This window comes from Nerophis ophidion, linkage group LG23 (genome assembly GCF_033978795.1).
Source record: "Nerophis ophidion isolate RoL-2023_Sa linkage group LG23, RoL_Noph_v1.0, whole genome shotgun sequence".
Taxonomy (NCBI): domain Eukaryota; kingdom Metazoa; phylum Chordata; class Actinopteri; order Syngnathiformes; family Syngnathidae; genus Nerophis; species Nerophis ophidion.
The window spans coordinates 39254367-39268585 of record NC_084633.1 but is presented as its reverse complement, the minus strand read 5'-3'; the positions used below and the strand labels follow the sequence as shown (position 1 = coordinate 39268585).

General features: G+C 40.7%; 1 protein-coding gene across 4 annotated transcripts in view; it reads left to right on the top strand.

Annotated features, from left to right (window-relative positions):
- ep300b (E1A binding protein p300 b) overlaps positions 1–14219 on the top strand; it is a 112826-nt gene that overhangs the window by 22795 nt on the left and 75812 nt on the right. For all 4 annotated transcript variants that reach the window (XM_061884511.1, XM_061884513.1, XM_061884512.1 and 1 more), the window contains exons 7-12: positions 535–777; positions 858–957; positions 2993–3118; positions 7876–7993; positions 8076–8262; positions 13103–13168. In XM_061884511.1, coding sequence (XP_061740495.1) covers positions 535–777; positions 858–957; positions 2993–3118; positions 7876–7993; positions 8076–8262; positions 13103–13168 — 840 coding nt within the window. The remainder of the gene's footprint in view (positions 1–534; positions 778–857; positions 958–2992; positions 3119–7875; positions 7994–8075; positions 8263–13102; positions 13169–14219) is intronic.

Genomic DNA, 14219 nt, shown 5'->3' with positions numbered 1-14219 from the left:
ACTTTGAGAAACGTTGTTCTTAAACTGTTTGACTATTTTCTCAAGCAGTTGTGGACAAAGAGGTGTACCTCGCTCCATCCTTTCTTGTGAAAGACTGAGCATTTTTTGGGAAGCTGTTTTTATACCCAATCATGGCACCCACCTGTTCCCAATTAGCCTGCACACCTGTGGGATGTTCCCAATAAGTGTTTGATGAGCATTCGTCAACTTTATCAGTATTTATTGCCACTTTTCCCAACTTCTTTGTCACGCGTTGCTGGCATCAAATTCTAAAGTTAATGATTATTTGTAACAAAAAAAAAGTTTATGAGTTTGAACATCGAATATGTTGTGTTTGTAGCATATTCAACCAAATATGGGTTGAAAAGGATTTGCAAATCATTGTATTCCGTTTATATTTACATCTAACACAATTTCCCAACTCATATGGGAACGGGGTTTGTACATTTCCATCTGACCTGCGCTACATCCACCTTTGTTTCACCCTCCTCCTGCATCTCTTAAAAATGACTTTTTTTTCTTCTTTCATCGCAGCGCTTGTCAGCAGTGCAGGGCTCGGTTTGGTGAACTCGTTAGGTTCAGGGGTGTCGGGTGGACAGTCCAGTACTCCAAACCTGACCCCGCCAAACCAGATCGATCCCAGCGCCATAGAGAGGGCCTATGCTGCCCTCGGCCTTACCTACCAGGGCAACCAGATGCAACAGCAGCCTTCCCAGGCCAACATGCCAAACCAGGGACTGCAAGGGCAACCTGGGATGCGGAATCTGAACGCCATGGGTTAGTTTGTCTCCCGTGAAAATGAACTGATGTATAGAGTTTTTCTTTCTGCATTCAGAATGTTTCAATTCTTTATCCAGGAGGAAACTCTATTGGAGTGAATGGCGGTGTGCAGGCCCCGAACCATCAGACGTCCCTTCTGCCAGATGCTATGTTGCAAAACAGCATGAACGCGCAGAGGTAGGACTGGCTAACTTAGGGCTCACCGCTGCTTAAAGCAAATGTTGAAAGAGCCATGTTGGACCCAAAATACAAAAAACTAATCTGTCTGGACCCGCAAAAAATTCTACACCTTATATAAGTGTAATGATGTAAGTGTCTATATTAGCCTACTATCAAACTGACTTAAAAAGTCTTATATACGTGTTATAATGAAGACAACACTTGATGTAAGAGTCTATATTGGCCTACTATCAAAATGACTTTAAAAGTCTTATATAAGTGTTATAAAGAAGACAACACATGATGTAAGTGTTTATATTAGCCTACTATCAAAATGACTTTGAAAGTCTTATATAAGTGTTATAATGAAGACAAGACATATGTCTATTAGCTATATTAGCCTACTATCAAAAATACCTTAAAAGTCTTATATAAGTGTTATAATGAAGACAACAGATGATGTGTCTATATTAGTTATATTAGCCTACTATCAAAATGACTTTAAAAGTCTTATATAAGTGTTATAATGAAGACAACAGATGATGTAAGTGTCTATATTAGTTATATTAGCCTACTATCAAAAGTACCTTTAAAGTCTTATATACTGTGTTGTAATGAAGACAACAATTGATATGTCTATTAGTTATATTAGCCTACTACCAAAATACCATAAGTCTTATATAAGTGTTATAATGAAGACAACACATGATGTGTCTATATTAGCCTACTATCAAACGTACCTTAATGAACACAACACATGATGTAAGTGTCTATATTAGCCTACTATCAAAATGACTTTAAAAGTCTTGTATAAGTGTTATAATGAAGACAACACATGATGTGTCTAAATTAATTATATTAGCCTACTATCAAAAGTACCTTAAAAGTCTTATATAAGTGTTATAATGAAGACAACACATGATGTAAGTGTCTATATTAGCCTACTATCAAAAGTACCTTAAAAGTCTTATATAAGTGTTATAATGAAGACAACACATGATGTAAGTGTCTATATTAGCCTACTATCAAAATGACTTCAAAAGTCTTACATAAGTTGTATAATGAAGACAACACATGTCTATAGTAGTTATATTAGCCTACTATCAAAAGTACCTTAAATGTCTTATGTAAAAGTTATAATGAAGACAACACATGATGTAAGTGTCTTTATTAGTTATATTAGCCTACCAACAAAAGTACTTTAATGTCTTATGTAAGTGTTATAATTAAGACAACACATGATGTAAGTGCCAATATTAGTTATATTGGCCTACTATCAAAATGACTATGTGTTGTAGGCTGACGCAAATATGTGTTGACAGTCATGTAATATTTATTGTACACATTTTTACGACATTATAAAACATTAGTAAAACTTCTCAGAGGGTGAGATAACTCCTGGAAATGACTGTCTTAGAATGGCCAAAAGTATAGATGTGTGTGTCCAAGTTAAAGGAAATTGTCTTCTTCTAATGGATTTATTATAATCTTCGCAAGCTGGGTAACGTTTGCTGTGTTCTGGAACAACATGGCACACAAACAACTATGAGAAATGCAGCCAATATTACAAAAAGATAATCTGTCGGACACGTGCAAATATAAATGAGATACAAAAGGACATAAGTCAAGGAAATTAAATGGGCTCAAGTATAGCTACAAATGAGGTATAATGATGCAATATGTACTAACAGCTGGCCTACATAGCTTGTTAGCGTAGATTAGCTTGCAGTCATGCAGTGACCACATATGTCTGATTAGCACTCCACACAAGTCAACAAAGCTCACTTATGTGCATTCACACACAGCATAAAATGTTTGGTGGACAAAATGAGACAAATGAGGAGTTGCATATAACACGTCTCTCTGTGGCAGCATCGGAGAAAGTTGTACATGTAAACAAACAGTCCACACTACTGTCATCAGTGAAACATACACACAAAAATAATAAACATTTAGGGAGTTGTGTGTCATGTATGTCCTCCTACAGAAACATTATTTTGCCGACCCCCAGCTTAAAGGAATGTTTAACATACAGTGCCAAATGTTTCACCAGTTTGATGAATGATGGTGTGGGGAACCTGGGCTCCATGCCGACTGCGGCGCCTCCTTCTGCGGCCATGAGGAAGTCCTGGCACGAAGACATCACGCAAGACCTCCGCAACCACCTCGTGCACAAGCTGTGAGTCCGCTTCCTCCCTCCAGTCCCACCACTTTGTCGTATGCACCTTCCGGTCTTAGATCACCAAAACTAGGGATGTGAAAATCTGTTATTTGGCATAGAAATGATCATTGGAGCGGTATTAAAAAAAAAAAAGAGGTGACAAAGGCTGCTGGCGTATGCTGCGTAACATATAGTAATGTCTCAAAAGTACCGTATTTCCTTGAATTGCCGCCGGGTATATAGTAGAGATGCGCGGATAGCCAATTATTTCATCCGCGTCACCAAAACCGTCATCCACCCGCCGTCCACCCGAACCAACATTTTATCGGGACCGTACCCGCCCGCCAACCGCCCGCTGAATTACATCAGAAGTTGTCCACCATTACCATTCACAGAGTTATTTAATCAATCAATCAATCAATGTTTATTTATATAGCCCCAAATCACAAATGTCTCAAAGGACTGCACAAATCATTACGACTACAACATCCTCGGAAGAACCCACAAAAGGGCAAGGAAAACTCACACCCAGTGGGCAGGGAGAATTCACATTCAGTGGGACGCCAGTGACAATGCTGACTATGAGAAACCTTGGAGAGGACCTCAGATGTGGGCAACCCCCCCCCCTCTAGGGGACCGAAAGCAATGGATGTCGAGCGGGTCTAACATGATACTGTGAAAGTTCAATCCATAGTGGCTCCAAAACAGCAGTGAGAGTCCCGTCCACAGGAAACCATCTCAAGCGGATCAGCAGCGTAGAGATGTCCCCAACCGATACAGGCGAGCGGTCCATCCTGGGTCCCGACGAGCGGTCCATCCTGGGTCTCGACTCTGGACAGTCAGTACTTCATCCATGGTCATCGGACCGGACCCCCTCCACATTTAAAACTGTTTCACAGAGTAATGATGACAATTGGAGCCGCTGACGTTCTCGCGACTATTCAATAGCGTTCATCCTGAAAACAAGAATATGGGCGTGCTGTGAAGCCATTGCCTTTGACACCTTCAACAACACGTACGACCCAATTGTTGGTCCAGTAACATGTTGTGTGCAGCTTCCGCAAACCCACGTATGAGATTGAAAGGCATACTGGGTGATACAGAGTACACTGATGGTTGTGATATGAACAACTTTAACACTTACTAATATGCGCCACGCAATGAAGCCACACAATACAAGATTGACAAACACATTTCGGAAGAACATCCTCAAAGTAACACAACATAAACGCAACACAACTAATACCCATAATCCTTTGTATTCATGACAGATCCTGAATATATTTTACACCCCCGCGCCCCCAACCCCGCCCACCTTACCGACACACGGGGGGTTGCGGGGTTTGGGGTGTATAAAATAGTCAGGAAATGTCATGAATACAAAGTATTATGGTATTTGTGGTGTTGCGTGGCGGGGTTTGGGGTGTATAAAATAGTCAGGAAGTACCATGAAGGATTATGGGTATTTGTTGTGTTGCGTTTATGTTGTGTTACTGTGAGGATGTTCTCCCGATATGTGTTTGTCGTTCTTAATTGGTGTGGCTTCAAAGCGTGGTGCATATTACTAAGAGTGTTAAAATTGTTCATATCACAACCATTAGTGTACTCTGTGTCACCCAGTATGCCTTGCAGTCGTGTGCGTGTTGCCGCGGAAGTGACACACATGATGCTGGACTGACAAGCAGATCGTGTATGTTGTAGAAGGCGACAAAGCCGATGGCTTCATAGCACGCACTATTATTTAATATCTGGGTGACTGCCGGCAGTCATTCAAGAGGATAATAGCGTCTCCTATTGACTTCTTCACTTTCTGACACGGGTCTTAAATGGCTAGACGGCTCTTTGAATGGCAAAGGATACCGATCCCAGAACCATGTATATTAAATGTCTCCGGATGGTTCAACCGCCACCCGCCCGAATCTAATTAAAATCAATTTTTTCGTCATGTCAACCTTCCGACCCGCAGTTTACCCGTGGACTCCGCGGATGAGACCGCAAACCGCGCATCTCTAGTATATAGTATGCGCCTGCCTAGAATTACTGCCGGGTCAAACTCGTTTTGCAAAATAATTAGCGCATGCTTAGTATTACCGCCGGCTCAGGATTAACGCCGGGTCAAACTCGTTTTGCAAAATATTTTTTTTTATTAGCGCACGTCTAGAAACTCGTTTCGCCAAATAATTAGCATATGCCTGGAATTTCCGCCGGGTCAAACTCGTCACGTCACGAGTGACACTTCACCTGTCATCGTTTTCAAAATGGAGGAAGCTGATTTCAATAATTTGAAATCGCGTAAAGGGAAGAAGATTAAGAGCTATTCAGTAGGATTTAAGGTCCAACCTATTGAATATGCTAAAAAGAACAGTAAGCAGCTATGTTTTATTAATATACCATAGCTGCGTGTGTCAAATATGAGTCATTAAATGACTCCCGCCTCCTGGTGGTAGAGGGCGCTAGTGATCCTTCTTGAGACTACTCGGCTGCAGAAGAAGTGACAACAAGAAGCAAGAGTGAGCAGCGATCGTTTATTTTTTCCTCTTGCTTGCACTTTTAACATGGAGGACTACATATCTAAAAGAAAACCGTTCTCTAAACTGGACTCTCAATCCAAGCAGGAGGTAATAAAGGAAGATCTCCATCGAGACAGAGAGACTTTTAAAATGAAGAAAGATAAGGAAGACTTCTATAAACAAGTTATTGATGCTTTTGATCAGAAGGAGCTGAGCATGGACTTCATTTATAAGTAAAAGTAAGACCATAATAATGTTTTTTTTATTAAATATGTTTTTCATAATTGTATCCTTACATCACACTCAAATTTGTACGCGCAGGCCTAAATTTACCGCATGCCTTTGGTAAACGCCAGAGGGAAAAGAGATTTAAAAAATAATTAGCGCCCCGGCGGCAATTCAAGGAAATACGTTATCATTAATATATTTGATCAATTACTCTTAAACTTTGGTTATTTTTTGTTGTAACATGGTTCTGTCTGCAATTCTGTGAAATTTAATTAGAACTTATTCTTCTGCTCTTTGGATACTTTACATGATTTTTTTGGCATTGCTACAAAATTGTGGATCGATCCAACACCAAGTAGTTGTAGGGGTGTAATTGGCCATACCAACTTTCCGGCTTAAAGTGGCAAAAATATTATTAAAATATGAAATGTATGGCATTTACTGCTGTTGGCTCTTATTTCCTGAGTTTGTAAACGATAACAAAAAACCCAAAACTGTTTTGCGATAGTAAAAAACATCAATCTAATCACGAAAGGTGTAACGATTCTTCCACAACATCGGCCTATTTATTTATATTCCTAAGATTTACCTACATTGATCTGTGTTCGGGAAGTTAGCCTTCTGGAAGATACCGTGTTTGCCGCGCTATAGAGTGCCGCACCCACCGAATTTTAGAAAGAACAAGTATATTTACATGTATTAGCCGCACCAGACTATAAGCCGCAGATATATACTGGGACGAAAGTAGTTGTAAATGTTCATTTACGGTGTCTGTAACAGGGCAGTAAAACAGCTGATCAAAAAAAACAGAAGTCATGGTCATGGACCCAGTAGCTGTGCAAGCTAGCTCGCCAATAAACTAAACAGACTCAATAACTTACTGAGGAATTTGTGAACGTGTAACAATACTAAAGGAATGCCATTGTGAGTTAATAATAATAACACAGACACTTGTAAACCTGTTACAATATGACGCTAGTAGCTTAATTACATTAAGATAGCAGGTACAAATACCATATTTCCTTGAATTGCCGCCGGGGCGCTTATTAATTTAAAACCTCTTCTCACTCCAGCGCTAACCAAAGGCATGCAGTAAAGGCAAGCATGCGCTAATTATTTTAAAACCTATTTTCACTCCAGCACTTACCAAAGGCATGCGGTAAATTTAGGCCTGGGCTTAAACATTTGAGTGTGATGTAAGGATACCATCATGAAAAGCACGTTTAATAAAAAAAACGTTATTATGGTCTTGCCTTTTCTTATAAATGAAGTCCATGAGCAGCTCTTTTTGATCAAAAGCATCGATAACTTGTTTATAAAAGTCTTCCTTATCTTTCTTCGGTTTTAAAAGTCTCTCTGTCTTGATGGAGATCTTCCTTTATTACCTCCTGCTTCGATTGAAAGTCCAGTTTAGAAAACTGTTTTATTTTAGATATGTAATCCTCCATGTTAAAAGTGCAAACGAGAGGAAAAAATAAACACACGCTGCTCACTCTTGCTGCTTGTTGTCACTTCTTCTGCAGCAGAGTAGTCGCAAGAAGGATCACTAGCGCCCTCTACCACGGGAATCATTTAATGACTCATATTTGACACACGCAGCTACCTTATATTAATAAAACATAGCTGCTTACTGTTCTTTTTAGCATATTCAATAGCTTGGACCTTAAATCCTACTGAATAGCTCTTAATCTTCTTCCCTTTATGCGATTTCAAATGATTGAAATCAGCCTCCTCCATTTTGAAAATGATGACAGGTGAAGTGTCACTCGTGACGTGACGAGTTTGACCCGGCGGGAATTCTAGAAATGCGCTAATAAAAATAATATTTTGTGTAACGAGTTTGACACGGCGTTATTCCTGAGCCGGCAGTAATGTGCTAATTATTTTGCGAAACGAGTTTGACCTGGCAGTAATTCAAGGCAGGCACATACTATATACCCGGCGGTAATTTAAGGAAATACGGTACTTTGATACCTGTTGTCTTTTACAATGTGGGAGGAGTCAACATTGAAATGTATATACTGTATGTGTGAGCAGGGTGCAAGCCATCTTTCCCACTCCTGACCCCGCTGCCCTGAAGGACCGCAGGATGGAAAATCTGGTGGCGTATGCACGAAAAGTAGAGGGGGACATGTACGAGTCGGCCAACAGTAGGGTAAGACCTGGCCATCGCATTTGTGTCCGAGAAGTGGATGACATGTAAACGCTCTGGTTTCTCTTTGCTCCTTTCCCTCAAGGCGGAGTACTACCACCTCCTAGCAGAGAAGATTTACAAGATCCAAAAGGAGCTTGAGGAGAAGAGGAGGACTCGCCTCCAAAAGCAGGGAATGATGCCTGGGCAACCTGGCTTGCCTTCACCTGGCTTCCCACAGATCCCACCTCCTAGTCTGGGTCAGCCTCCCATGGCCCCGGGGCCACCTCCGAGTAAGTAAACATATCAATTGAACTTTTTCAATACCGCATTTTCCAGACTATGGAGTGCACCGGTATATAAGCCGCACCCACAAAAATAGAGGAAAAAAATATTTTCCCACATATTCGCCGCAGTCACAGATATATAAGTTGTGAAATGAGTTAATTACACAGAAATATTTTATAAATGTTTATTTGCATACCTTAATTGTTTCCAAACGGTGTTTTAACGAGGCAGTAAAACGGCTGATCAAACAAATAAATGATAAATGATAAATGGGTTGTACTTGTATAGCGCTTTTCTACCTTCAAGGTACTCAAAGCGCTTTGACACTACTTCCACATTTACCCATTCACACACACATTCACACACTGATGGAGGGAGCTGCCATGCAAGGCACCAACCAGCACCCATCAGGAGCAAGGGTGAAGTGTCTTGCTCAGGACACAACGGACGTGACGAGGTTGGTACTAGGTGGGATTTGAACCAGTGACCCTCGGGTTGCGCACGGCCACTCTCCCCACTGCGCCACGCCGTCCCCTAACAACAGGAGTCATGGTCAACTTTTTCAGGTGTTACAATTTAGTGGTCAATTGTACGGAATATGTACTGAACTGTGCAATCTACTAATAAAAGTTTCAATCAATCAATCAATCAATCAATGGACCCACTAGCTGCGCAAGCTAGTTCTCCAATCAGCTAAACAGACTCAATAACTTCACGGTGACATTTTGCTGAATTTACTGAGGAATTTGTGAAACTGAAACAATACAAAAATAATGCCGTTGTAAGTTAATAATACTTACAGAAACACTCGTAAACACGTTAGCATATTAGCTGATGCTAACAACGCTACCTTCATTACATTACGATAGCAGGTACAAATATGCATGAAAACACTCCTACAGACATCACACATGGGACACTTTAATAAGTAAGAATTGTTTTAGTTATATTGTAATGTTTACAAACATTTGGAGTGATTAAGAATCCATACGAGTAGAAACGCTACGGACGGCTAGAAGATGGAATGGCACTTCTACTTCCAGTTCAAAGCTCTTAACAGCAGGAATTACTTCACTTAGCAGCAGCTGCAGTGTGCAAACTCGTCCAAAGGATGGCACCATAGCACAAACAACAACACAACATTTAAGTGTATTTTAATGAAAAGTATTTGCATTACGGGGGTCAGCGAAGAAACACATACATTTGCAGCACCGTTTTATAAGGCGCAGGGTGTAAAGCGTAGGGGAAAAGTAGTGGCTTATAGTTTGAGATTTATGATACTCCTCTGTTGGTCGCTGTACACTTAAAACATATGGTGTGAATGAATTATCAGTAATACACATGGAGAAAGGCTAAGATTGAAAATGGAACAAACCATATTGTATTTCTCCCTATTGTAAGTTAATCTTTTGCTTCACTGGTAGTGTGGAAACTCCATTTACGAACTTAACTGGTTCTTGCACATCGTGTGTAAGTCGAGCTCGTAAAAGTTTGTATAGTGAAGCAGTTCACCGTAAGAAACAATGCAAACATGAATAATTGCTTCTAGCCTCCACAAAAGTCCATATTTTAGTAAAAGAATGCACTCTTGGTTATCAATCTGATATACTTTAGAATAGAATGGACTTTATTGTCATTGTATTTGCATATAACGAGATTAAAGACTCCAATTTAAGGTGCGGTTGTGGGAACAAATATGGGGTAAAATAAATAATGCTAGAGGTAATGAAGGAAAAACTAACAATTGAAATAAACAGACTACTATCCAATGAAAATAACAAGCAATCCTGTACAATATACAAAACCCTATAGACATACAAAATACTGTACAATATACAGAACAAGACAAGAGTACCAAAGTAATAAATAACAATCAGTGTCGGACGTATTGCACTCGAAAATGTCGAAAATGAAAATGTCCTCCATTTAATTATCAAAACAACACAACAACAAGGCGAGTTGAGCTGTCACCGCGCACACACGCAAAACATTAACAACAATGTTGCTACACTTATAGAAGAAGTCAAAACTTCTTTACCTTGCTGCCCGTGAATGTTTTTGGCATGCACCACACACAAGAAGGCAAACTCATTTAAGGCAGAAACTTGATGCGGAGAAGAGAGAGGGGAGGATGCAAGAAGGGGGGGGCAGCGTGTTACTGCTCCGAAAGGAGAGTCCCCACCTTCCAGGGTTTTCTTCTTTTCCCTCTCAGAATCAGAAATACCGTATTTCCTTGAATTGCTGCCGGGGCGCTAATTAATTTAAAACCTCTTCTCACTCCTGCGCTTATCAAAGGCATGCGGTAAATGTAAGCATGCGCTAATTATTTTAAAACCTCTTCTCACTCTGGCACTTACCAAAGGTATGCAGTAAAAATGTTTGTGTGATACAAGCTTGGACCTTAAATCCTACTGAATAGCTCTTAAACTTCTTCCCTTTACGCGATTTCAAATTACCGGTATTGAAATCAGCCTCCTGCATTTTGAAAATGATGACAGGGGAAGTGTCACTCGTGACGTCACGAGTTTGACCAAGCGGTAATACTAAGCATGCGCTAATTATTTTGGGAAGCGAGTTTGAACCGGCAGTGATTCAAGGCAGGTGCATACTACATACCTATGTAGCTTACCACCACCAGGTGTGAATGAATGATTGGTTCCCACTTCTCTGTGAGCGCTTTGAGTATCTAACAATAGAAAAGCACAATATAAATCTAATCCATTATTATTATTATTACTATTCAAGGAAATACGGTACTTTAATCATCCCACAGGGGAAATTAGGATTTTCAGCACAATCCCATTCAAGATCAGACAAACATTACAGGGAGACTGAACAGGATCAAACATTACAGGGAGACAGAATAGGATCGCTGCCAGCTTCCGGCGCCCCTTACAAAAAAGGTGAGAAACAGGTAAACGCTTAAAGACATTAAAGGGGCAGGGCTGATGCAACCAGCCACAAAAGTAAAACAACAACAATAAAAAACAAAAAGATATACATTTTGGTGGCCTCTCTGGTGTTCCACGCCATCATCTGCTGGGGAGGGGGGACAGGAGCGGACCCAACAAAGCCACCAAGACAGTCGACTCCACCCTGGGCCGCCCACCAACTCTCGGCCAGTGTCCAGTCTGCATGGATGAGCGAGGATACGTCCAAGGAGACCGAGGTGTCCGATACCTGCTCATTTAGCCAAGACACTGTGAAGCTTGTCCAGTCCCGTGTCCGCATCCCCTCCAGTCTCTCCAAATGGACTCTGGTGTGGTAGAGACCCAGCAGCTGGCCTCCATGGCCAAAATGCCCTCAGAAGGCAGATCCAGAAGTTTACAAAAAAGCATTGCAGAAGTCACCCTTGTCACACAGTCCCAAAGGGTCCCCAACCAAAAGGCAAAGAAAAAGCCACATGAAAAGAAGAGGGAAACATCAGGAACACAAAAGGATGACACAAGATCACAGAGCTCCAGCAGCCCCTACAAGGGCGCCATCTTGGGGGGGGGGAGAGACTTGCTCAGTCCGCTGTAACACCAAAGCCATTCGCTCCTTCTTTGGCTTTTTTGGACCCGTATTGAGTGGCAAAACCGAGTACCGTATTTTTTGGAGTATGAGACGCTCCGAAATGCATAATAAAGAAGGAAAAAAACATATGTAAGTCGCACTGGAGTATAAGAGGCATTTTTGGGGAAATTTATATGATAAAACCCAACACCGAGAATAGACATTTGAAAGGCAATTTAAAATAAATAAAGAATAGTGAACAACAGGCTGAATAAGTGTACGTTATATGAGGCATAAATAACCAACTGAGAAGGTGCCTGCTATGTTAACCTAACATATTATTAAAAGTCATTCAAATAACTATAACATATAGAACATGCTATATGTTTAACAAACAAACTGTTACTCCTAATCGATAAATCCTATGAAATCTTATACGTCTAGTCCAGTGGTTCGTAACCAGGGTTCGATCGAACTCTAGGGGTTCGGTGAGTCGACCTCAGGGGTTAGGCCTAGGTCAAAACACACCCGACTCTTCGTGTAAATACAAACTTCTCCCTGTTGGCATATTACGGATACGGCAACAGCTGATTGATTTGCAGGTGTGTAATTTGTTGTGAGTTTATGTTGTTTGGACAAGGTGATGTTCATGCACGGTTCATTTTGTGCACCAGTAAAAAAAAATATGGTAACACTTTAGTATAGGCAACATATTCACCATTAATTAGTTGCTTATTAACATGCAAATTAGTAACATAATGGCTCTTAACTAGTCATTAGGTACTAACTAATGCCTTATTCGTCATGGCCTTATTATAACCCTAACCCTCTAACCCTGACCCTAACCAAATAACTCTAAATTAAGTCTTTATTACTTAGAATATGTTCCCCTAGTGTCCAAAAAACTCAAAATTAAGTCTTTGTTACTTAGAATATGTTCCCCATACTAAAGTGTTACCAAAAACACACAACTTTGTCTTGAATTTGAAGAAAACATTTATTTTATTCTTCACTAAAGAAGGGTTCGGTGAATGCGCGTATGAAACTGGTGGGGTTTGGTACCTCCAACAAGATTAAGATACGGGAATGAGCTAAATAATATTATTTGATATTTTACGGTAATGTGTTAACAATTTCACACGTCGCAAACTATGAAAAAAACTGCGACTTCCGTCCGAAAAATACGGTAGCAGACAAAGCTGGTGAACGGCGAGAAAAGAAACACTGGCAAGTGGCGAGCAAGTAACAGACCGTGTAAACAGGATGTGATGTAAGGGGGCTCCGCCTTGCCCGTCCACAGGAAGTGACGTCCCCAAAATGGCTTTGTGTAACATAGTGTCGTTCTTTCAGACGGTCCTCATGCTGATCCGTCCATGATCCGACCCGCTGGACCCAACAGGTTGCAGAACCCAGCAGGTGAGTGTCCTTGACGTGACACAGAGAAGAAAACCTCTGCCTAATCCAATGAAAGAAAATGTTGAATTGATAACAGACTTAGAGAATTTAAGGCTTCATCACTCCATTATTTTTTAACAAACCTTTGTTTTTCAAGATGTGTTAATGTGGTGTTCTTTGCCTCGTCCATTCATTGCACACAAGTCAGCTAATGTGTTTTTCCACTCCTTCATACTGTGGCGTCTAATTGGGAATTTGATTTCTAGGCTTGTAATTCCATGTCTCTAAATTCTTATTTGTTACCACGATTATAAATAATATCACATACTTTTAAAGGAGCCACATATAAGTATTGGACCTGAAATGATACGGCAATCGCGGTCAAAATTCTGTTGTCCCCTCCTCCGTGACTGAGGTTGCCAGACACACAGCCAAATCCAGCTGGATGGACTGCGCTTCTCCAAGGAACTTCAAACTTCCACTGCGTCTTACTCGGGGTTGATTTGCTGGGACCATAATAGTTGAACAGACAAGCCTTTTGTCAATAACAAATCTCTAACCAACACATTTGACACAGAAATTAGGCTGTCTTCAGGGAGTAGTACATCATGCCTGCATGCAGTATCACAACAATCATATGGGTATTGTCAGTACTATCAGAAAACACAGACTAAACCCAACTACAACCAATACTAGCAATGGTTATACTGGTGAAAATAAGTAACGTGTGCTTAGCAGCCTACTGTACGCCCAAAACTAAAGCGGAGACATTTTACCAAGGTATGCCTATAGCAAGGGCAAGGGAACCTATGACTCTCTAGCCAGATGTGGCTCTTTTGATGACTGCATCTGGCTCTCAGATAATCAATCAATCCATCAATGTTTATTTACATAGCCCTAAATCACAGGTGTCTCAAAGGGCTGCACAGGCCTCAACAACATCCTCAGTTCAGATCCCAGATAAATCTAAGCTGACATTGCTTAACACGATAAGTAATGAATAATTCCGCTTGCAATCACAGTGTTAGAAATAGTGTTCAAAATTGTAGCACTACTCTTGTGCCGGCCTGAA